The 26,268-nt window shown below is 35.5% G+C and overlaps 1 protein-coding gene across 2 annotated transcripts in view; it reads left to right on the top strand.

Moving 5' to 3' along the window:
- Positions 1 to 26,268, top strand: part of SESTD1 (SEC14 and spectrin domain containing 1) — a 98,829-nt gene that overhangs the window by 58,589 nt on the left and 13,972 nt on the right. For both annotated transcript variants that reach the window (XM_074338707.1, XM_074338702.1), the window contains 9 exons: positions 1,351 to 1,406; positions 3,941 to 4,152; positions 11,757 to 11,879; positions 17,604 to 17,798; positions 18,325 to 18,439; positions 19,882 to 20,041; positions 23,852 to 23,933; positions 24,653 to 24,775; positions 25,480 to 25,671. In XM_074338707.1, the coding sequence (XP_074194808.1) occupies positions 1,351 to 1,406; positions 3,941 to 4,152; positions 11,757 to 11,879; positions 17,604 to 17,798; positions 18,325 to 18,439; positions 19,882 to 20,041; positions 23,852 to 23,933; positions 24,653 to 24,775; positions 25,480 to 25,671 (1,258 nt within the window). The remainder of the gene's footprint in view (positions 1 to 1,350; positions 1,407 to 3,940; positions 4,153 to 11,756; positions 11,880 to 17,603; positions 17,799 to 18,324; positions 18,440 to 19,881; positions 20,042 to 23,851; positions 23,934 to 24,652; positions 24,776 to 25,479; positions 25,672 to 26,268) is intronic.

Raw genomic sequence — 26,268 nt, 5'->3', positions numbered from 1 at the left:
ACTATCCTATAGATGCATTATAAAAAGGTAAAATGTAAAAATTTTACGTATATGTGAGTGTGTGTGTTGTGTAGAACACACACACACACACACACACACACACACACACACACACACACACTATGGCTGAGGAATTTAAAATGCCACACAAGTTACTTGACAAAGATTAACTGAACCTCTGACTTTCTGAGTAGTCCGGCAGTGTAAGTAAGATGTTTCTTAAAGTCCTGTTCCTCAGGGAAGACACACTAAATCTTATGGTCATAGATTTAAATGTTGTTTACTATGTTTCCTTTCTGAGAATGACTATAGGTATTTACATATTATAGGTTCTAAGAAAGCATTGCAGTGAAGAAACCTATTTAATTGCTTCCTTAGAATTTCTTGTATTAGGTTGGTGCAAAAATAATTGTGGTTCAAAAGGTGAAAAATAATTGCAAAAGCCTCAATTACTTTTGCACCAACCTAATATTTACACCCCTTTTTCTCCACCTAATAATACCTCGTTCAGTGTTTTGGGAAACATTTTGGGAAATGCTGGTTTGCATGACTATATGAAGTACTAAATAAAATCATGTATTTGCCAGTCCCTCCCCAAGGAACTCAAATGTAACTGCTTAGTCCCTAAAACTCCACATACCAAAGTCCCGCTTCTTGCAAATTTTCATCACCCTCTTTATGTCAGCCCTCAGGAAACATCTAGGAAAAGGCCTAGATCAGTTGACAAAAGTGAAAGATTTAGAGCAAGACTGCTCAGTTACAGCAGCAAGGTCCTAGGCTTTGCCTTGTTACGTACCCTGTGTTTCCTTCATCTTGTACTTCCCAAATGTGTTTAAGAAAATAAAGCCATAGTCCAACTCATATGAAACATAATTAGTACAGGGAAGAACATACAACTGCTAGGGACACACACATACACACCAGAGAATATTTGCAGCTCGCAAAGATTGCTGTAGAGGAATAAACTTTTGATTGGAGGATGGCTGCATGCATTTTTAATGTTGACATTTCTGGGCTATTAATGTATTACAAGTTTCATTTTGAAATAAATATCCAGTGAAAAATACTAGAATGGATTCCTTTGACATATTTGAAATGCCATAATTAATAATAATAAACTATATTTTCAAGTAGTATATTTTGTGATTTATTACATAGATATTTCTTTGGGTACTAATACTTATCTCTCATGGGCTTCCTAATGTTTAAGAGAAATTAGCATGGTAGAATAGTCTGCTTCATATTTTCATACTTGTGTGCCCCTGTTTTGATATGTACGTATAAAGGATTTTCTTAAGCTATATGAATAGAAATACAGCTTTTAATAATTGCTCATTTGGTACTTGCCAGGTCCGTGGATTTAAACTTTCTTCCATCAGTTGATCCTGAAACAGTTCTTCAGACAGGTAAGATGAAAAGCATGTTTACCAGAAATAATCATAATCCAATAAACCAGTCATATGTTGACTGGTTCATAAAAATAAACATTAGTTGAGCCTGTACAGCAGGTCTTGGAATAACGTTGTTTTGTTCAATATCATTTTGATATAGTTGATGAGATCCCATAGAAACTTAACTGTTATTTATATCAATTAGCCTATGGTAAAATTGGTTTAATTGTATGTTGTTTTGCTTAAAATCGCGGAACCTATGGATAACATTATGTGAGGACTTACTGTATTATGTGATAGAAACTCTAGGGGAAATTTTTCAAACTGCTTTTCAGTTTAACTTAAGTGTGTTAATATACTCTACAATATTAAAAAATATTAATGATAGTTAAATTACTTTTCCTTTGAAATATTTGGGTTTATTTATCTGTGAAATGGAGATAAAAATTTCTATTTCATTAGGTTTCTATGAACATTATTGAATACTCATTATATTCTAGCATTGTATTTTTATGTATTTTAGTATTTCATTCTCCTAACGACCCCTTGAGATAATTAGTATTATTTTCTCTATTTTGCACTTGAGGAAGCCAAAGCATGCATTTATATATATAGTTGCTCAAGATCAGTAACTATTAAGCGTCATCACCATAACACTGAGATAGATCCAAATCCAAAGCTACCAGCACTACTGTTTTACACTCATCTATGTAAAACACGTAGCACCTTGCAGTGGCATCGCACAGTGTGTGTTCACTTTGGAATTCCTTTAAATGGAAATACTTTAATTTTATTTCTAATGTATTTTTCTAATAGTAGCTCATAATTCTAATCCTACTGTGTATCAGGTACTGTTCTAAACACTTTACATATGTTAACTCATTTATCCTTTACCATAACCCAGTGAAGTGTGGGTACTGTTACATCCTAATTTTAAGATGAGAAAACTGAGGCATGAAAAAGTTAAGTAACCCATATGGGTTATACAACTGGTAATGCTAGAGTTGGGACTTGAACTAAGGCAGCTTGATTTCGAGGTGTGGGTTTTGAAGTCATTATGTGGTGCTGCTTCTGTAACGGATAGTAGATCCACAAGGGCAACATTACGGGTAACGTGTCAGAGTAGAGAAAAATAAATGTATTCTGATCTTAATGGCTTTTGTGAATTTTATATATATGTAAATATATTAAAAGTATGTTTTATATATATCACTACACTTTAAATAAGTCTTTAAAATACTTGTTCTTCCAGTTACAAAATGTAATGAAGAGTAAAGAAATAAATTTTGAGTGTCTTTGTGGTATTGATTCACTTGTCGTAAGTTTTTAAAGTATGATATAGCTAGATCTTATTTTTTTAGACAACAAAGGAATAATTGTAATCTCTGAATGTTTAGAAGGTAAATAGACGTCAATAAAAATATTGTTCTAGACTTAAAACTCTAAATTGAATTCCATATTTATATTTAACATTTTGAAAGCTGCTTTAAGCCATTGAAATAAGAAGTTTTTAAATTTGTAGTTTAAAATTAACTTTATATGCCACTAACTTCTGTTTATATGCTATTGACTCTTAAAGTAGGGATCAAAAGAATATAAAATGGAACACTTTTGAACAATCTTAAATATTTTTTAGAAATTGGAAATACTTCCAAATTGTACTAAAAGCCACTTAAATTTAGGACATTTTCCTAAATGAAAAGATGAAGAAGAGAATTTAAATGTCTACATATTTTTGGCCCCTAAATAATAATTTGAATAGTATTATCATCCTGGAAAAACAATTTATAATTTATTTATTTTTAAAATTATTATATACTTACAGTTTTAGATGTTGTATATGTTGCAGTTTTAATTTCTTATGCACGAGTGAATTTTCTATATGAGTTTGCTGTAATTGAATTAACATTGGATGTGATTTTTTTGGCCCCTCATGATTCAGTTAATATGTGGTAGAAATTCCTATAGAGATTATTTAGTTTTTTTTTTGTACCAATAATACAGCCTTTCTACCCTTACTTTGATCATACATGTGTTACATCATCAGCTTTTCTTTTAGGTGCTGTAATTAAGGGTATGGATTAATACTGAAATCCTACAACACATTGATTAGAACCATCAGACAGAAATTCCATAGTGTAATTGTGCTGTACAGGGAGAGGATCACTTGGCAGTATCCTGAGTAATGAATCCACCAATAAGAAGAATGTGATAGGTAGATAGATCGATCGATAGATAGATAGATAGGTATAATATATACATATACGATATGTATGGTACATAGTATGACATATTTAGTATGTATATTTATGATATGATATATATATCATATATACAATTTTGTGCATATATATGCATATATACGATTTTTTATTTCTTTCTATATAAATTTAAAAATTGCATTTCAGTATTTGTGACATGGTAGATAGGTAAGTAGACATATAGTTAGATATAGGTTCTAAGAGTAAGGGACTAGAATTGAGAAGATTGCGAAATAAAAATTATATTTCTTTAAGGGTATTAATTACAAGTATTTTTCATTCATAAAGGGCATGAATTGTTATCCGAATTACAGCAGCGTCGATTTAATGGCTCAGATGGAGGAGTCTCCTGGTCTCCTATGGATGATGAACTGCTTGCACAGCCACAAGTTATGAAATTATTAGATTCACTGCGAGAGCAATACACCCGTTACCAGGAAGTTTGTAGGCAACGTAGTAAGCGTACACAGTTAGAAGAGATTCAACAGAAGGTGATGCAGGTAAGTGTCTGACTCGAAAATATCCAACATTTTAATACTAAATTTATTTTTATAGTTTCTGTTCTGTGACTGACTGTATACTGAGCCTTATTTATGCTATATAGAGAAGCTTAGCATATCACACCAGACTCTCAAACTATTTTTAATTCTGTATATTTTTACAAATAGTATTTGCATTAGGATTATATTTTTTCTACAGTGATGACATTGAGCAGTCCGCTTACTGTATCAGAATGAGCTTCAAAAAATAACTAGTTGTTGGAAATGTCATCTGTGGTCTCTGTATCCTCACAATAAATAATGCTTTATTATTGACACTTCATTTATTTATTTTTAATAGCTTGCTAGTTTTTCGTTAATTTAGGCTATAAAGAGTTTTCTATGCTAGCAAAACGATAAACTATAAGTAATTCTTAAATTGTGTTTTATGAAACTGATAGAAAGCTTTAAATTATTTAATACTTGATTTTTAGTTTCTTTTACAATTGATTTTCATAAGAAAAGGGCTAAAATATGAAAAATCAATACTAAGGAAGACATTTCTGTTATTTAGATTACATTCTGGATTTTCATCTATTATTAAGAAATAAATCTTAAAATATTTTACTTAAAATCTAGATTAGAAATGTCTTTATTACATTCATTCGTTCATTTATTCATTCATTCATTAGATGAGTATTAAGTGCTTATTATGTAGAAGACATCGTGCTAGCATTTATATGGGATATAAAGTTATATGGGATATAAAGGTAGACTTGGCTTTTGCTATCATTAAACTTCGGGGGAAAAAAAAAAACAACTTCGGGGTAGAGAGTGTTAAGTATCCCAGGACATTTCTGAAATGCTGTGGGCATTTGTAGGAGGAATTATTCCTCTGGTTGTGGGCAGTTTAGGAAGATTTAGTAGTGCAGGAGGCGGTGATTCTGTTTATCCTCCAGAGTGTGTATGACTTCACCAGCCACCTCCTTTAGGTTGTAAAGGAGGATTGGCATTTTGTGGGAGAGAAAGAACAGCATGAATAAACAACAGCAGCATGAACTTCCAAGCTCTGTTGAAGAACAAGGAAGCAGTGAGGCACCACGGGACATTTTTGGCTTGGGAGTCCTGGAGCAGCATGGGCAGGGAGCATGATCCAAATCCCAGTTGGTCCACTGATTTCTCTGTGATCACGCTCACATTATTCACCCACCTGAGCCTCGTTCTGACTTTTTCCTTTATTCCTTTCCTCTCTTTGTTTCCCTCCCATCTCTCATTAACGAAAACAGAGATAACAAGACCACTTTTGAAAGGTTTGTTGAAACAACTCAGCATTCGATTAATGGTAGCTCTTATTTCCATTGAACTAGACTCTAGACTAGAAGTCTATTTCAGTTGTTGGCACACTTTTTTCTGTAAAGAGCCAAATAGTAAGTGTTTAGGCTTCGTGGACTAGACAGTTTTTCTTGCAGTTATGGCTATTTAATCTGCCATTGTAGTGCATAGACACTGTGTAAATGAATGTGTGTGGCTGTGCTCCAATAAAATTTAATTTATAAAAACAAGTGGTAGAACACAGCCTGCAGACTATAGTTTGCTGACCTCTGACCACAGCATCTGGATGTCATGGGGAAAAAGGCTTGAAAGGAAGGAAGGAGCTGCATCATGGAAGATCTTAAATTCCAGGCAAAAGGATTTAGGCTTTATCTCACAATAACCCATATAAGCCGAAGATTTCTGAGCACACCTTAATTATGTGTAACTTTTTCTATGTAATATATTTATTAAGTTAAATATAGTTTGTATTAAACCCAGGGAAGCTTTTGCCAAGTAGCTTCAGAGTACAGTCGTCCCCTCTTGTCCTCGAGGGGTATGTTCCAGGGCCCCCATGAATGCCTGAAATCATGAATAGTATTGAACCCTATATGTACTGTTTTTTCCTATATATATACCTTTTCACTTAAAGGACACACTTCATGATTTCTTGGCATATCCGAATAGCCAGCATCACTCTTGTACTTTGGGGCCGTTATTAAGTAAAATAAGAGTTACTTGAATACAAGCACTGCAATACCGGGGCAGTCAGTCTCATAATCAGCAAGGCTCCTGAGTGACTGACTGATGGATGGCTAACGTATACAGCCTGGATATGCTGGACCGAGGAACAATCCACAGCCTGGGTGGGCACCATAGGATGGTGCAAGATTTCATCACACTACTCAGAGCAGCACACAAAAACTTATGAATTGTTTATTTTTGGAATTTTTCATTTAAAATTTTCGGGTTTAGACAATTTTAAAAGTTTGGGTTTAGACATGTTGAATTTGAAGTCACTTTGAGACATCTAAGAGAAGACAGAAGGGTAATCCTGAACAGGTCCAGAAATTAGAGAAGTCAGGGCTGGTGATGAATTTATTATCTGTGTATGAATGGTAATCATAGGCATTGATTTGGATGAGAATTACCCAAGGAAGTTACCCAAGGAAGGAGCTGAGGGTACAGGAGACATGGGCTAGTTAACTGAGCTTTGAGAAACTCCAACATTTAATGATAAGATAAAAGAGTGTACTCCTGAAAAACAGTAATGAAGGATTGGCCAGAGATGACGGAGAAAAGTGTGAAGACTTAGTTCTGTGTCGTGGAAGCCAAGGGAAGAAAGCATTTCAGGGAAGGAGTTGGGAACATTATCAAATGCGGATGAAAGATTGAGTAAGAGTAAGACTTAACATGTCTATTAGGATGCGATAGATCTGGGCCATCGGTGAACCCAGCACATGGAGCAGCAGGACCAGAAGCATACTGGCGTGAATTCAGGAATGACATCGAGGTGTGGGGAAGGAGACACTGAGTACTGACGACTGAAGGGAAGATGAGTAGAGCAGTGCCTAGAAGTGGTAGAAGAGGGGTTGTATTAGTGTGCCAGGGCTGCTGTAACCAAGTGCTACAGACTAGGGCCTTAAACAACAGAAGTATTTTCTCACTGTTCTGGAGGTTAAGAAGTCCAAGACCCAGGTGTTGACAGGGTTGGTTCCTTCTGAGGGCAGTGAGGGAAGGATCAATTCCAGGCCTCACTCCTTAGCTTATTGATGCTCATCTTCTCACTGTGTCTTCACATCGTCTTCCCTCTGTACCTGTGTCCAAATTGCATTTCCTCCTAAGGACACTTATCGTATTAAATTGGGGCCCACCCTAATCTCATTTTAATTTAATTGCCTCTTTAAAGATTGTCTATTTAAGTAAATATGGTTACATCCTGAAGTACTGAGGGTCAGATCTTCGATGTAGGGATTTGGTGGAGGTGGTGATGATGGTGGGGCCCAACTCAGCCCACAACAGGGGTCAAGTGTAGGTTTTTGTTTTTTTTTTAAATATAAAAACTGTAAGCGGTTTAAAGGCTACTGGGATGTGTATATTTGGAGGGAGAGGTTGAATATACAAAAGAGAAAGAACAATTAACACTATCGAGTTCCTGACAAGGTGGATGTGAATGGACTCTAAAAGAACAATTGAAGAGGCTAACTTTAGAATGAATAAGGGAGAACTCCCCCATTATAGCAGGAGGAAGGATGGGTAGAATGAATCCAGAGGTGTCTCCATGTATAAATCAGGCATCAGGAAGATGAAAGAGTTCCTGTCTGATGTGTTCTCTTTTTTTCATAAAATAGGAGACAAAGGTTATCCTCTTGGTGGTGTAGGTGGTGGTGGAGGGGCAGAGGGTTGGCATTCAGGAGGAGTAGAGGTTTAAATGGAGTGGAGAGGATTCAGGAATTTCTTTGTGGGGATTAGAAGAATAAAATTACCACAGAAATGGAGCAGTATTTTTAGGTAGTGTTTGTTGATCTTGACTTTATGGTGGAACCTTTCTGGCCTGTTATGACCCTTCCAATTTGGGGCTGGCTGCTGAGGTGCAGCACAGAGAACACATTTGGTGATGGGATTCATCCAGCATTCGTGCTTTGCTACGTAGAATCAGCGGGTAGGATAAAAAGACAGAGGGGCAAAGGAGTTAATGTATGGGCAAATGTGTTTTTGAAATGATGGTCCAGCTCAACTGGATAAAGTAGAAAGAAACTAGAGAAGGAAGATGATGATAATATTTATAATGATGATGATGGTGATGAGATTATTGTTAAAAACAAACTGCATTACAGTTCTGTTTTCTTTATGAGCATTACATGGGAATTGGTTAGAACATTAATATTCACCTTGTAATGGTGCCTGCACTCTGTTTTTCAAAGGTCACGTTTTAGGGAAAGATCGATTTCCCTTGATGAAATGATTACTTAAATTTAGCTATATAGTAACATACATTGATCATGTCAGCACACACAGAGCATAAACTATACTGCTTTCAGTCTTGCAAATTTGGGGAAAATGAAAATAAAATTGTTTATATAAAGATAATCATAAAGTTGACTATCTCTAAGTTAAATTAGTGAAAATTGAATTTTTCCCAATTTCTTTTTTTACTAACATCACTGAAAACATAAGGAAAGAGAAATTAATAAGTCTAACAGATAAAACTGTATGATAAGTAATAACCATTATAGTTATCAGTCATTTAGTCCCCATAGTTCAAGCTAGGAGCATAAGACTTCACGTGGTATGCAGTCTCCATGCTGCTGCTTCTGCATTTAAAAATTAGATTTCACATGCTTCTGGGTAGGAGACGATACCACATCACTGAAATAAGCTATCGTTATTCTCATTATCTGTCTTGGCAGTCATTACCGCCAGCATTGCAAGTGTTATTTCTGAAATCATCCACGTGGTTTTCTTCCTTTGTAGAAAGGAAGCATAGATGTAGAAAGGAATAGGATGCACTCTGAGTTGCATAAGTATACAGCTGGAGGGTCTGTTCCCGTTCCCCATATTCTTTCTCCAGGTCAGATGCTTAGCATTTGCTTGACATGCCTTTCTTCCTGATTTGATCTCACATACTTCCAGATACTCTCTCATGCAGCCTTTAGAATAATCAGCCTGGTCAGGAAAGAATGGTGGATAGTTACATATATGCATTGGCCTCTGCAAATATTTGTCAAGGTAGATTTTAAGAACATATATCCAGGGCTATACTTTGCGTATAAATGTAATCATTTGAGAGGTCCCTCTGATACGGATTGGTCATGGAACTCTTTTTGCAGTAAGTTAATATTCAGGTTGAATGAGCAAGATGTCCTGCTTGAAATTAAATTTTATAACCTGGTTTGGCAAACTGCTATCAATGCACTTAAATAAACTTGTTTACTGGACATCGACCGCAGTTCGCATCATTTTTATTAAAAATAGTCGTACATTTACTCTGTCTACATTGTTGAAGTTGCTTACGAAGAGAAGCTACTTTCAGCATACATTAAAACTATGTGCCCTTGACTATGTAACTTTTTCTGTGCCGAGGCCTTTGTTTTATTTAAAATTTATTTTTATTTTTACATTTTAATCTTTTTAAATATATGGTTCTACTTTATGTTTTAACGCTTGTGAATTTTTTTAATTAAATTTATTGGAGTGACAATGGTTAGTAAAATTACATAGTTTTCAAGTGTACAATTCTAAAATACATCATCTGTATATCATATTGTGTGCTCACCACCCAGAGTCATTTCTCCTTCCATCACCATCTACCGTATTTTGAATAGTAGACAAGACTCATGGCTTTTAGTCGTACTTTTTCAGTAATGGATTATGTTCAGTAATGGACCCCAGGGAAGTCACTTAATCTCTCTGAAACTCGAGTTTCTGAAGTATTGGATAAAAGAATTGACCGATATAATTTCTGATGTCCCTTCCAAGTCTCTATATGCACATCACAGAATTACTTAGAATTGGTGGAAATTGGAAACATTCTGCATGCTCAACAATAGAGAATTCGAATCTTGAAAGCAGGTATAACAGTTATTTGAGGTAGTACATTACTTACTTGGCGCTTAATAAGGATGGGTGGATGGGTGGGTTGGTTGGTTGGATAGACAGAAGGGAGGCAGGAAAGCAGGCAGGCAAGGAGGTTGGACTTCTTTAAAAAGGTTTGCAACCATTGAAAATCATAATAACTAGCTACACAGAAAATCATTGCAGTATTATAGTTTAATGGTAAGCGAAAAACAGAATGAAAATTACTTGTACTTTATGAGAATTGGCTGTAACACTTAAATCTGTAGTAGCATATGAAAACCCTGTGCATGTGAAAGATCAATGGAAATCTACATGATTTTTTTTTCCTGCGATGTGAGGCTTTTATATAATTATAAAAAAATGACATGAGCTATTAGATTTTAAAATGAATGTATTTTAACCTGGTAGCAACAGAAATGCACTGTGGGTCTGCAGTACTCTGTTATGAAGTTGTAAGGTAAGCCTTTGTATCCACTGGGTTTGTATGCTACAGACATCCTCATCCCCTTCTTGAGAGCTGTCTTACGTTTAGATTTAGGGCATAACCACACATCTGTTGTTGAATTCCTTATTGTAATTTAGTAATAGTAAAAGCTTGAGAATATGATTTTTCTGTTAAAATTTCTTCGCTGTATCTATGTAGTTTCAGAGTATATGTGTTTGTGGGTAAAGTGTTAACAAAACTCTTCTTCTATATGAGAATTTCATCTTTGCTTAACTATCTAGCTCTGTTCCCTTGAAAACCTGATAAAAATTGGAATGTCAACTATATTACTAGGTGATGTTGCTTATAGTAAAAGTTATTCTGGATCTGGATTGGGAAAACTATTAATACCTGATGGAAGACATAATTTTGGGCATCCTTGAGATAAGTGACTTTTATAATGGGCGTGATCCCTGTGGGGAGTGAGGTTTTGATGTCAGAATGTGTCCCATGTTTTTCCCATATGGATCACCTCTCCTTACACCTGAACTGTTGGACTGCTTCACGCACTCAGCAGAAGAGAACTACCTGATGCTGCTGTTCTGGCGAACTAGTCCCCACCCTACATCTTTCTGGATAGACTCATGTCATTGGGACTTCAAATGACCTTGTGGGTCTGAAAGTTTAGTTGATCCGGAGAAGATCCCCAGAGGGTATTGCAGTAGTATAATTCTACAGTTCATTTTAAATTTTCTTTTCAAAGTAAGAAAATAGTATTTTAACTTTATATTATTTAATCAGTTTGTTCAGTTTTAGCAATTCTTTGGGAAGAATATTAGACAGGACACATGGCTTTTAGTCCCAGTTTTTCAGTAATGGATTGTGTTCAGTAATGGACCTTGGGCAAGTCACTTAATCTCTCTGAAACTCAGTGTTGGATAAGAAATTTGACTGATATTATTTCTGATGTCCCTTCCATCTCTGTGTCCTATAGTTCTCTGATTTTTTATCATGCTAAGTAAATTTTTAATCTTTTTTGCGGGAGCATTCCAGATTTCTTTTAGCCTGGCAGATGATCAGTTAGCAGAAAGCCTGAGGTGCTGTTGTGTACATTCCTTCAAATTTAGTTTTTGGAAAAGTTATCACGGTATGGTTCCATAGTCCTAAAAGAAACATTTACTGCCTGTGCAGTAGAATTTAAAGAATTTAAATGAAAAATACTCGAGGAACTTTGGGAGGGGAAAACCAGTTAGAATGAGAGTTTGAAAAGCTTTTGATTATTTTAAAATTTCATCTCAACTTCCACTTACAGGTTGTGAATTGGCTTGAAGGACCTGGATCAGAACAACTAAGAGCCCAGTGGGGGATTGGAGACTCCATTCGGGCTTCCCAGGCCCTACAGCAGAAGCATGAAGAGATCGAGAGCCAGCACAGTGTGAGAGGCTTTTTCCTTCTGCAAGTTACAATGCTGTTCTTACTGTGCATGATGAGCAGCATGTGTGGTGTGAAGTGATGAGTTGCTATATGAACTTTGGTGTTGGGGCATAAAGTACAGTACGTTTAATGTTTAGAGGCCAGAAAGTACATTTTGACCACTTGGTATATATTGTTAGAAGTTCAGCGTTGGTTTTTGTCTCCAACACAGTTTAATTACATATTTTTATACAAACACAATTCATGGGAAATTTAAAAATCTATAGTGACAGAAGTGGTAGTCCCCGAGATAGAAACTGCGATTCTTACGTCCTCAGAGGAAAACCTGTCCCTGTTTTATTGGGAGTGTGCAGTACAGTTAAATGCCTGGATTCCAGAATTGTTGCATTAAACACAACTGATGGAGAGTGAGTGCAGAAGGGTACAGGATATGTTTTCATTCTCTGTGCATGTAGGGGTTCATGTTTATAACTGTGAAGGGGATATGAAATCACAGTCATGAAGATGGGAAGGGAAATTAATCTACAGGCAGATTGTAGGTAGTAATTGTTCAAGAGGGTTTAAAATTTAACATCTTGTTATATGGCGGAAACTGATCTATGTTATGCTCTTGCTGTGTTATAGTTAATTCTTCATTATTGAGAAAATGATCATCCAGTTTGTGGATCAGTTTGCTCACCCCTTTCTTCCCCCACGTCGCACTGCGTTTTATGGTAATTTTAAAATAGATTGACTAGAAAATTGGAAAAATAAAACTTGAATCCATTAATTTCTATCCTTAGTTTATCTGTCTTAAATAATCGATGGATTTACACATAGTATTCATACTACACATAATATGAGGAATAAAACATTTCATCATAAACAGGTAATAAAAGAAACCAGTCCCCCTCCAAAGGCAACTCCAAGTGATCAGAATTGATCTGATTGGATTTATTTATTAATTGAAAAAAAAAGTGTGTTAAAGGTGAATATAATAGGCATCTTGACCTCCAGGGTCTAAATGCACAACAAAGGAGAACGGTATTAAAAAAATTTGATCAATAATAATATTAAACTCTGGGCCCAGATGAGACTTTAGGATCATTTGGACATTATAGTTCTGTAATTTTTTTTTCCCCCTTCAGCTTCACTAGTTGAAGTGGGAATTAAAAGTTGGATAGTATTAGTGAATGTACATTTTTAACTAAATGAGATTAAGGAATAAATATTGACAGTGCTTTTCTTGGGAATAAATTTGAATTGTTAACCAAGAATCATTTGCTCTTTATTAGAGGTGTATTTTAACAACATCTGACATAATTATTTTCTTTTTTACTATATACCATTCTGTTTAGTTTCCTTGGTAATTTTCCCCAAATCAGCTTTAATGATCAGTAATATTGGCAGATAAAATACACACTCTACCCTACAGGAATTGTAATCTAGCTGAGAAAATAATATATAAGCAAGAGATAGCACAAGATTTAGAATCATATATTAATTGGTATTTGTAAGAGACTTAAAAGTGAAATTCCATTAATTGAAAAATCGATACATTTTCTACATTTCACAGGTTCCAGCCTAGTGGTTTTTCCTTTTACGTTAAAAAGAAACATTGCATAATTTGTATTTAACTTCCAACCTCTGTTCCTGAGATTATAATATTTTAATATTCTTGGTACTTTTAAATAACTTAATGCTGTTGATATTTTTGACATAGATTGTGATTTATTTGAACCCTGTGGCTTTTCCTGGAGCATGTTACTATAGAATAAGTGTATTCTATAATTTGTCCTCCTTTTTAGTTCTTAAAAATAGTATTTACTATAGAACATTCTAGACTTCCTCTAGAAAATGAAGTTATGGAAGTATCCAAAACTCCTTTAAATAAGGGCACATGTATTTATCTATATTTTAAAGATGGATAAAGATTTATCTGTATTTTAAAGATACCAAGAGGAATAAATGTAGTTAGAAATTGAATTTTATATATACTTGCATACATTATAAAGAAGTTTAAAAAATTGGATTACATACATACTGTAAAGAAGTTCACAAAAGAAGTATAACTGTATGTATAAAAATGTATATTGAAAAGTACATTATATATTGCATATACTATGGATGAAATTACAAATGGTATACATAGAGAGATTCCTGTGTTTAGCTGTTTGTTTTTATATTTTTATTTTTATAAGGTTTTGAAATCAACTTAAGGAAACAAATTGCTTATGGATGGCTTTTTGCTTAAATTTATTTATAATGTAAATCAATGTAAAATTACAGAACTTTTGAATAGGAAGGGATCTTATAGATTATTCTAGTACCGATCACCTTATTTTATAGATGAAGAAACTGGAGGATTACAGTTTTTAGTCACATTTTTAATCAGTGGGTGGCTGGACAAAAGTTAAAACACCAATCTTTTGATATTCAGATGAGATCTCTCCCTCTCTGTCAGAGAAAGCTACTAAATTTCATGAACTTGCTTAAGATGTAGCATTCTTTTTTTTCTTATGCACCTACATTGATGTCTGCATTCATAGACATGGTGCCCAAAGAAACATTGATGGCTTGTCATCTCATTTCTTTAAATGATGAAATTTGTATTAAAATTGGGAGGTGGGGACTGATCGGATGGGAGTATAGATGAAACAGGATTGGCCGTGAGTTGATAATTATTAAAGTTGGATGGTACATGGGGTTTCATTGTATAATTCACCCTTAAAACCACCTTCCCCCACTTCTCAGTCGAAAATCTGCATATAACTTTTGACTCCCCCAGAATTTAACTACTAATTGCCTGCTGTTGAACACAAGCCTTACCAATAACATAAACAGTCGATTAACACATATTTTGTATATGTATTATATACTGTATAATGTAAGCTAGAGAAAAGAAAATGCTAAGAAAATCATAAGGAAGAGAAAATACATTTACAGTTATTTATTGAAAAAAAAAGCCTCTGTATAGGTGAACCATGCAGTTAAAATCCATGTTGTTCAAGGGTGAACTGTGCTGTTCTTTACATTTTTGAATAGATTTGAAATTTTTCATTCTACAAGGTTTACAAAAGAATATTGCACCATTTTAACCAATAGGTGGCGCTGCATTGTAACCTTGAAAATAGGTAGATGCAGGATGAGTGTATTAGCTTATGATGTTTAAGACATTCTGACATTTCATTAAAAGCTTTCTTTGCTCTCTGTAAATAGAAGTCAACACTTTAAAACATGTATTGCAATTTCTCAGGTCTTACAAATTATAACAGCAAATTTCTAGTATACTGATTGCTTAATAGTAGAATTTGGAGAAACTTTTTAACATACCATGTTGTATTAAAGCACTCTGTCAAATACTAAGGTTTAGATTTTTCATAAAGCATAATTCAGAAATAAAGCTTAAAATGAACCGAAATTTCTTAGCCAAGAATTGATTTATGTTTTTAGAAAGTCGCTGGCTATTGTTTGGAGAGGAGGGAGTAGGGACAATGAAATAGGAAGACAGGAGGCTAGTACAGTGGAGGCAGCAGAACTGATGAGAAATTGTCAGATTCATGGGTTGAGCCAGCAAGTCTTGCTCTTGGAAGAAGAATCAGATATTTAGCCTTAGCACCGAGTATTAAGATGGGGAGGACTGGGAGAGAAGTAGGTTGGGAGGCTGGAAAATCGGTATCTTTGGGGACAGGTTAAATTTTAAATATCTAAACATCATCTGTTGAGGTGGCTAGTAGACAGTTGGGTATGAATATCTAGGGTTCAGCAAAGGGGGTTGAGGGTATTAATTTGGGAGTTAGAAGCCTATAGATGTCATTTAAAGGCATTGGACTAGATGAACTCATCCCAGCCCAGTGAGTATTGATTTAGAAGCAAAGAGCCTTTGGAAAACTGAACCCTGAGTCAGTCCTAAAGGTAGAGGGCAAGTAGAGGAAGAACAGCCAGCAGAGGAGGCCAAAAAGGAGCGTGTGTCTCCGGAAACAAGAGAAAAACGCCTTTCAAGGAGGAGGAAATTGGTTCTTTTTGTCAAATGCGGCTGAGAGGTCCAGTAAGATAAAGACTGATAATTTAACAATTGATTTCATAAGAATGGGAAGGACAAAATCCTGATCACAGTGGATTAAAAAGAGAATAGGAAATGAAGATAGAATAAGTATAGAGAACTCCTTTAAGGGAGGTTTGTGAGTCTTTTTTAGAAATTGAGGTTTATATATAGTAAAATAACCGTATGTTAAGTGTATATGGTTGGTGCAAAAGTAATAGCGGTTTAAAAGGTTAATTGCAAAAACTGCAATTACTTTTGCACCAATATAAGATACTACAAATTATTTGTGTGCTAATGGAAATAACCGAGTTGAAAAGGAAGAATTCATAATGGCACAGGGAGGAGATAATTGTAAGAGCAAAGCCTGCTACAGGCCACAGAGGATGGTGTATAAGACGCAGTGAAGTGATTGGACTTTGAAGCAGGAACAAGTCATCCGTTATTACAATAGAGAGTGCAAAGTATAGGGCTACAAAAGGAGGAAGGTCATAGATTTGTTGGTAAAATGAGAGCGTTCTCTTCTGATTGCTTCCTAGTGTATTAAGAAGTTAGAGTTTTGGTTGAGAGTAAATAATTGAAAAGGAAGTGGGAGACTTAAGGAGTGGAAAAAATGTAATCATGGGAACGGAAAAGTAAAATGACGAGAGAAATGTAATAGGATCACTAAAGGCCATTTGAGGTTATTTAATCATAACTTTAAAAGACACCTATCCACATGGTGGTTTTTATTTAGCCATGTTTAGCTACTCTGGTGTAGGTATGGTAAGCAAAGAAAGCAGGTCTGAGGTTTGACAGGTGAATCTGATGGAAGGATGGAGAGTAAGATATGGGCATGGGTCGTGCCCTGGGAGGTGTTTGTGGCCTCTGATCAAGGAGAGAAGTGAGGACTCCTCTGTGCTGCACAGTAGAACATGCTGAGATAAATGGATTGGTGGACCCTGTGGGGCTGTAGGAGTGAACATACTAAAGAATGTGACTCAGTATCTGGTGGTGAGAGAGTGGGATTCTTCAAATTGAGATTTTGGGAGCTGTTCAGTAGTATATAACGACAGGATTTTATGTCTGTCTGGAGTGGGTAGCTGATGTGGGATGAGGTTAAGATAGTCGGAAGTGAGCGAGGGAGTCAAGACACTGATAGTTCAGTGCTGGGTAGATGTCTACGCAGTGGAAGCCAGTAAGAAGGCTGGCACTGAGGAGGCAGTGACCTTTGCTAAAGACCCTGGATGAGGGCATGCAACAGGAAAGGTTGGAAAGATGTAATCCGATGGCATGCACTTCAAAGGAGTTGTGGTTTTTGAGAGGAGAGGGAGACTATGTGATCTGGAAAGAGGAATGAAGCTGCCTTCCTTCTACCCCCCTCCTCCCCAGGCTTGTGGTATGTCAGCTGTGGAAACAAAAACAGCAATAAGTTAGGAGGGCTGCAGGGCTAACTACTTTCTCTGAGGGTGGACAGGTTTCACGTAAAATAAGAAAGGCCAGGATGAGGGTGTCAGAGATTTTGCTATGGGCAGGAGTGAGTGCCAGGGATTGCAGTGGAAGGATTTGAGGGTTGGGGTCTTTCCATCCTCCATTTAAAATAATTTGCCTAGGAGAATTCTCCTGTATGCTACTTAGTGTAGCTGGAGGAATTATAAAATGTAATGTTGTTCTCCAGGAACTAATTTTATCCTTAATTTACTTTCCATTGTCTCTCCATTATAGGAATGGTTTGCAGTGTATGTGGAGCTTAATCAGCAAATCGCAGCTCTCTTAAATGCTGGGGATGAGGAAGACCTCGTGGAACTGAAGTCTCTGCAGCAGCAACTTAGTGATGTTTGTTACCGACAGGCCAGTCAGCTGGAGTTCAGGCAGAACCTCTTACAAGCAGCTCTTGAATTTCATGGTGTTGCCCAAGATGTAAGTGTACTCTGATTGCTTTTCTTTTCTTCAAATTATCTGAACACTTATCTGCACATAATTTTTGCAGGTTTGCATGTCTCCTAATTATTTTTCTGGAACAATAAAATAATGTACTGGTGGGGGAAATGAGATAAAATTCTTTGGTTGATTTTCTTATTTTTAAGTCAATCTGCATGCAACTAAACCCTTTTTGTCTAAATAGAGTGTCCCAACCTAGTAGATACATTTTATTTCGATTGTTTCTCTATGTTTATGCTTTATAACATACATTGAAATGGAAGTTTCAATACTTTTTTTTACATTCTGCTGACCTGGATATATTTCTTTGTCTTCCTGGTGCATGCATTTGTGTGTTCTGTCTTTCAGATGACATGTATTCTAATTATTCGTTCTTGTCTTTTAACAGCATAGTCTTTTTCAAGTATAATTGTGATAACCTCATTAGCTATAAACCTCATTAATCATTAAACACTTTAGATGCTGATTACATCAGGGTTATCTCTTTGGTGTCCCTCTGCTTTAGTTGTCTCAGCAGTTGGATGGCTTATTAGGGATGTTGTGCGTAGATGTAGCACCAGCTGATGGAGCATCGATTCAGCAAACTTTAAAACTGCTTGAAGAGAAGCTGAAAAGTGTTGGTAAGCAGATTTTAAAAATGCTGAAACATAAGGGTTCTTTTTAAAAATATATCATTAGCATGGTCAGACTTATACTGAACTAATTGTAACTATTTACAGGAAACACTGGAAAATAGTATAAAAAGTTTTATTCCCTTGAAGGGTGTAATTTATACTAAAATGTTTACTTTTCATTGTTGGTCAGTCGCTCTTCCTTCATTGGGCCTTCAGCCTTTCTTGTTTACCCAGCTATATCTACAGGTGCTATGTCTTGCATATACTATGAGCAGTTATTTGTAGTGCATGCGTATACTGTGATTAGCTGTGAAGTGTTCTGTGGTAAGCCCTGTATGCCCAAAACTGTGTTTAATGCAATGATTTTTGTTGTTGCTATAGCCTAACCTGTGAAAAAATAGTTGGTTTCATTCTGTGAATTTGTTTCTCCAGACGGGGAATATAGCCAAGATTAATACTCTAAGGGGAGGATGGTCCAATTTCATTAAGCTAGTTCTCTCACTTGACTTTAAGCCCTTTTAAAATTTGGTATAGTGGAAAATACAGTAATTTTCCCAAGGTCATGACTGGAGAGGTGGGTGCTGGATGTAAAAATGAGATGCAAGGGTGGATTGAGTGAGACAGGAAGGCAAAGGGGAATGGAGGGGAAGCAGAGTCTAACGCAGAGATGTAATAGAAAATGGTGACACGTGATTGAACCAAATTAATTATTGAAAAGGATTTGGAGGAATGGATTTGAAAAATCATATTTGTATTGGCATTTTACTTGTTTTCAGCCTTTGTTATTTTAGCATACGGTGTGTGTAATATATACTTTAGTATTTAATATGTCAAATGAAATTTGTTTCAAAATGTCAGAAGTTTTCTTGAGCCACACGTTTTCTTTAAAAAAGAAAAAAAAATTCCTGTATTCTTATCTAATTTGTAGTATTTAAACATATACTAAGTGTTGCTTCTTATTGGGTATAAGCTGGGTAGTGCCTATACTCAAAATGTTCAGCGTCCTTTAGCAGTGATAATACGTGATTATTTTGAAATCTTGCAACTTAAAACACATATTTTTTGAACAAAATATTTGCCCTATTCTCCTAAAAATTGGACAACATAAAAGTAGAAAGAAAAAATTGGGAAAATCTTACTTGTCAGAATAGAAATTCTCACACTTCCTGCTTTCAGTTTTGAAAAGTAATTACTACCTATGGAAATTCAGCTTTTGGAAATTCTCTTTAAGGAGAATTTGGCATGAGAGGAAACTCCAGTTACAGTTACATATAAAGGGTTTTGGTTTTTTTTGCTTGAAATGTTTAGAGGACTCCATTCCAAGATAGTTTAATGTACAGAGTTGTTATACTTAGAATCCAAGTACAGTATCTGCTGAGAGGGTTTACTTGAGGGTGGGAAAGCACCTCCATTGTTTAAGAGATTAAATCTAGTAACTTTTGTTTTAGATGTAGGATTGCAAGGTTTGCGTGAAAAAGGTCAAGGTCTTCTGGATCAGATCTCCAATCAGGCATCCTGGGCCTATGGAAAGGATGTAACCATTGAAAATAAAGAAAATGTGGACCACATACAAGGAGTGATGGAAGATATGCAGCTTAGGAAACAAAGGCAAAGTTTGACTGTTAATGTTATTTTTTTGCTAAGACAACATAATTAAAATGAAAAGTGATAAAATGTGTATTTTTAATTCCAACTAAAATTTCTTAACCTGTTATATAGTAGGCATGTAGTTAAATTTTTGGTTAATGAAATAATTATTGTATATAATTGTACTGACAAATAATGACAATTTGTTCAATTAATGGGTACCATTTCCCTTTTAACTCAGTAGTAAAATTTTCAGTTACACTCAAGTACTTTACATTCCATATCCCTAGTGTAGCTATATGACTCTTCTGTCTTTTAAGAAAACCTTTTTTGGGGGAATTTTGCTTTTCAATTTTTATTTGGTTTAGTCACCACTAAATCTGTCATCTACATTGATCTGTTTCTTCATCTGAACTTCTTACTCACAAATTGTCATATATCCATTGTTTTCATATTTGCTGTAGTAGGATTAGGCTATAGACTCTAATGTTTATTAGAGTAAGAGATGATGCATGAGATAGGTAAGGGTAAGATCATGTTTAGTTTCATTTAATAGAGAGCTAGGAATTTAAAGCGTTCTTTGAAAACTCAGTTTGCAATAACAACTGTAAAGGGTAGTCGTCCCTCCATATCCGAGGGGGGATTGGTCCCAGACTCCCTCTTCCGCCCATGGATACCAAAATCCACGGATGCTTAAATCCCTTATATAAAATGGTATATAGTATTTGCTTATAATTTATATACATCCTCCCACATACTTTAAATCATCTCTAGATTCCTTATAATATCTAACACAATGAAAATGATTTGGAAATAGTTGTTATACTGTATTATTTAGGGAATAATAAGAAAAACAAGTCTGTACGTGTTCAGTACAGATGCAGCCATCGTAGGCCTAACTACATAGTACACGTCAGCAACAACGTAACATTTTTTTGAGTATTTTCAATGTTTAAGTCTGCACAGTACATTCATTCTGTTTTATTTATTCTAAAGCTGTCCAAAAACTTTAGATGTGCTTTTTCACTTACAGAGCACTCCATGAAAACCACTGAGTAAGGGCACTATAAAAGTTCTTCATTCCTGAAAAAAAATTGCTAAAATTTTCACTACATAATACATGTTAGCAACAGTGTAACATTTTTCCCCCAAAATATTTTTGATCCACAGTTGGTTGAATCCACAGATGCGGAACCCACAGATATATGGAGGGCCGACTGTATTGCAAAGTAAAGGATTAAATTAATCTTGTGCATGTATACACAATCTAGCATGGTTGTATAAAATTTTTGCACATTTAGAAATTTTAGGATCATCAAAAAAACCTACAAAAACTCCTCCTATATCACAGAGAAAGTAGCCATCAGGCAGAAATTCCTTCTACCCTCATATCTGCAAATTTATTTATTTCATTATTCATTCTCGTCACAAATGATGATACAGCCCTGCTCTTACCGGAACCGATCTTTCCATGTACCCTCACGTCTCCTCACTCCATTAACTCCCGTTCTCTACTCTGAACCCTGTCTATCATTTAAATGCTTAAATTGCTGCTATTTTTTTTAAAAAAGTTAAACAATTATATACATGCATATACCTTCCCTCTTCAATTCTTTGTCTTCTAGCCCCAGAGCTCTCCTTCCCAACAACTAAGTCTTTTGAAGGTCTAATCGACACTCATACTACTTCCTCACTACCTCTGATTAACTTTTTTTCAGCTCTTCTCGGTCTGACTTTTACTCTCACCATTTCACTGAATGTGCTCTTCCTGATGTCACCAGTGACTTTGTAATTGCCGTATGTGATAAACACTTGCTCTGGCTCAAAATCCAGGGACACTTTCAGTCCTGACCTTACTTCATCACTCTGAACAGCAGGAGACACAACTGAATTTCTCTCTCCTGAAACTCCCTGACAACCTTATCTTCTTTGAAAACACCCTCGTGATACTACTCCTGGCCCTTTCTTTTCAGTCTGCACTGTTTTCTTGTCCTCTAGCTGATATCACTGCTTCCAGGGTTTGTTCTGAAGCCACATCCTCTTCTCCGTCTGTGTGTTCTTCCTGGAGAGTCTCGCTACTCTAATGACTTCCTGTAAGAGGATCGTGACTGAGTAGTTAACAGCTCTGATGCAAACCTCTCTCCTGTGCTTTAGACCCGCAGTTCCACTTGCCTACTGAGTATCTCCATCTGGATGCCCCATACACTCCTCAAACCTAATAGGTCCAGACTGGAATCATTCTCCCCCAAACTTACTCTTCTCCTTTCATGTCTGATCTAGGTTCAAGTTACCATCAGCTACCACACTTGGGACTTACCCTAAATCCTTACTCATCCTCATCCCTACAGTCTAGTCAAACATCCATGCTCCACTGTCTCGGAATCCTGAACATTTCTTTGTCCACGATTCAACATTTCTTTGTCCACATTTAATTACACGGTTTCCTTGTATAAAACCCCTCTCAGTGACCTCCTGTTTTCTCAGATGAAGTTCAGTCTCCTTGCAATAGTGTAGGAGACCATAATCCAATTCTGCATGAGCCAAGCCTCATCTCCTGTAACTTTCCCACAAAACCACACAGTTGTTTTCATTTTCCTGAATGCATCATGCTGTTTCATGCATCCATGACTTAGACTGCTTCTTTCCTCCTTTTCTGCCTTGTGGATTCCTTCTTACTCCTCAAGACTCAGGGATACTTACCTTTGGAAGTCTCTTTAGATTTCTAACACAACTTGTTCCTCCCAGCTCTCATAATTACTTTACACATTTCTATAGTAACATTTATCACATTGTTTATTTAAACATCCTTCTTTCCAAATGGGACTACCTTAATAGTAAGACCACATCTTATTTTTTCAAGCACATTTTTCAATACTTGACAATATGTGTTGAATACATGTATGATATCATCTTTATCATTAAAGGATCTCACATTGTTTTGAGCTTCAGGTTTTAAAAATTATCATCAACACTTCCCTGTCGTCCCTTGTAGAATTACTTTAACTTGCATTTTGACAGTATGCTATACACTTTTATTGAGGGCATCCTTATAAAAATAGCCTTGTGACAGTGATGTCTGTATTGTTATTAAGCTTTCTTTAAGAACATCCACTGTAGTGGGGCCCAGTGCCTCCTGGTTAACTTGTTACTGGTATTTGGGACCGTGGTTAGACTCCTTCTCACCTAAAGTACATGGAATTGCATGGGAATGAAGTGAATGGATCAGAGCTGAGTTAGGTCGAGTTAGCTTGAAAGTTTAATCTGTATATATGTTTTTTGGGCAGACCGCGGTAAAATTGAAAAAAAATAAAATAAAAATAATTTTGTTTCTCTTCACCCAGAGATCAGTGGAGTTTTTTTTTTCTTCTTGAGAGTATAGATGGAGTTTTTTTGTGTTTCTTTTATTCAAAATTAGATGTTACTCTGAGTCATGTAAAGTGTTAATGTGTTTATTTCTTTGGACAAAATCCTCTAAATTAGTTTTTGAGAGACTTTGCATTTTTATCTTTGAAGCTTGTTTAATGATAATTGGCAATGGAGATTTCTTTGTGTTTCAGTGTACTACTGTGTTTTTGCTTTGCTTCGGTACTTTGCATAATGCATGCTGTTCTTAAGACGGTTTGTTACTCAGCATCATTCAGGTATTTTGAGGTTTTAGAGTGACATAGATACAGATATCCTTAAAATTCTTACAAATCAATACAATATATTTACAGTCTCCATAGTGTAGAACTAAGTATTTTAGTATAGTATAAAATGTGTGCCAGATGATGGTGTTATAATAGCAACAGAACCGAAATGATGTCCTAAATTTATGTTTGGGTTTAATAGATGTGAAGACATGGTAGATGTGCGAAGGTTAAAGATGCTTCAGATGGTACAGTTGTTTAAATGTGAAGAGGATGCTGCCCAGGTAAGGATTAATCAGGTACATTATATAATTGCTTTTTCCTAGAAGATTGATTTCACCTGACTACAAGCAGAAGTGTACTTTTTCATGGTCCTAAGAAAGTAACATGAAGTCAAGTTCTAGTTTATCCTGTTGAAATATTAAAGTTTTGTATTCCCAGTTATCTTGCTGGTCTTATTTGACTTCTCAATGAAATCCTTTATTGAGCTAGAAATTAGGATTATTTACTATTTATTATTGTTGACTTGTTGTCAGTTACATCCCAGGATAAAGTCTGGACAGCACATTGCTTTTTAACCCACAGGAGGGTTTTTCAACTAGATAAACAATTTGCTGTCTTTGTGTAGTTAGCATCAAAACATCATTTCAGCTTGACAGAAAGGAAATTTATGATTTTAAATGGTAGCATAAATCTAATGAGATTTCAATAAGATCTATGTTACATAAATACACGGTCTATTAATGTAAATCATGTGATACTAACTTTAAAAGAGTGCTTCTCTTTAGTGAATTTTGTCTTTAGATTTTACAAATTTTGAGGGGGAAGAGAAGTCATTCATTCATGTAGCTTGACATTGAATAAAATGATCTATTAGGAATTTAGATTATAATGAATGGATTAATTAATCGCATGATAAATCTTTATTTTTATCAATATGGTGTTGTGATACAATAAGTGAAAACTTATGAATCCACCTTCACTGTTATTTATTTTCATGTAGGCAGTAGAATGGCTAAGTGAACTTCTGGATGCTCTGCTGAAGACCCACATCAGATTGGGCGATGATGCTCAGGAAACGAAAGTTTTACTGGAAAAGCATAGAAAATTTGTTGATGTTGCACAGGTGCAGAACTGGTTATCTTCTACAAGCTCAGTGTTTGAGTAGCTTTCTGCATGATTATAGTGTAGCTTAACCCGCCAAGTCCAAGATTAGTTATGTTATGCCAGAAAGATCACAGAACTAAGAAAATGGCCGCATCGAAATTAGCTGCCTAAACTTGAGAGGGTTTGTGTTTCCCTGAATACAAGTTCTGTATGCTCCCTCTGATTTATATTATATAATATAGCATGCTGTTAGACACACTAACTGTTCATTCACAAAAGTTAATACGAAATAAATGTTAATATTAGTAAATTGGAAACAGCACTTTCTGCATCTCACCAGTGTTAGCGTAAAAACAGATTTTTGTTGTTGTTGTGAAAAGTATCTTAGTATAACAGTTGTGGTTTCCTGTATGGAATACAAAATTCCCGTTTTCACCCACTTGTCTCGATAAATTAGTGAACAGACATTCTTTTTGGCCGATGGAATTCAGCCCAGTGAGATGGTGAAAACAATCAGAAAGAAACTTACTGAAAACTGAAAGTATTGCTTCCTCTTCATTGTTTATGCATGCGGACAAGTTGTAGTAATAAGTGACAGTTGAGTCATTCAGTATTGATTGCTGGTAGTGTACCTTACTTGCAGCCACAGCCCTCCACACACTTTCTCATCCCTCTTCTCAGAATTCTCATATTATAATTTCATGTTTACTTCTTCCTTTTTAGAGCACTTACGACTATGGAAGACAGCTGCTCCAGGCCACTGTGGTGCTGTGTCAGTCTTTGCGCTGCACTTCTCGGTCGTCTGGGGATACACTTCCTCGCCTGAACAGAGTATGGAAACAGTTCACAATAGCATCGGAAGAGAGAGTGCATAGGCTGGAAATGGCTATTACCTTTCACTCAAATGCCGAAAAGGTTAGCTTTTTAAAAAATGTAGTCATAGTAGTATTTATTGTGTATGTTTAAAATGTGTTCATTTTAATAATGTAATTATGTGATTAGTCTGTTTTTTAAAAACTATATTCCATTATTTAAAGGTTGTCTTAGAGAGTTCAAGTCAAATTTTCTTAGTAATTCACACCAGTGGTGGTGGAGTACTGTGTTTGGAGAAATTCAAAATCATTCAGTCGTCCTCTGTCTACAGTGCTTCTCTCGGCACCAAACCAGATCCCAGAATGTGCTGTCCATTCTTTAGAACGATGACTCCCATTTCATTCATTATGCCAGGAAAGGAAACTTAGCTTCGGTGACTACTACTAATTGCCATAAATTTTTTAAAAGGACACTTTTTAATTTTATAATGTTTAAAGTAGAGCCTGTCCAACTAAAATGAGAATAAAAATTAAAACCTTTTTTCATGTGTTATCTTTAAATATTAATTCTAGAATGTATTATTTAATGAATTAATTAGTCCCAGAAACCAGAAATGAAATATGCAGTTTTGTTGGGCAAATTTTCAATAGGACTTTTTTCTTGACTAGGCACAGTGAAAATTTATAGCGCCCAGGCCTT

This window comes from Rhinolophus sinicus, linkage group LG01 (genome assembly GCF_036562045.2).
Source record: "Rhinolophus sinicus isolate RSC01 linkage group LG01, ASM3656204v1, whole genome shotgun sequence".
In the NCBI taxonomy this organism is placed as follows: domain Eukaryota; kingdom Metazoa; phylum Chordata; class Mammalia; order Chiroptera; family Rhinolophidae; genus Rhinolophus; species Rhinolophus sinicus.
This window is presented reverse-complemented; position numbering and strand designations above follow the sequence as displayed.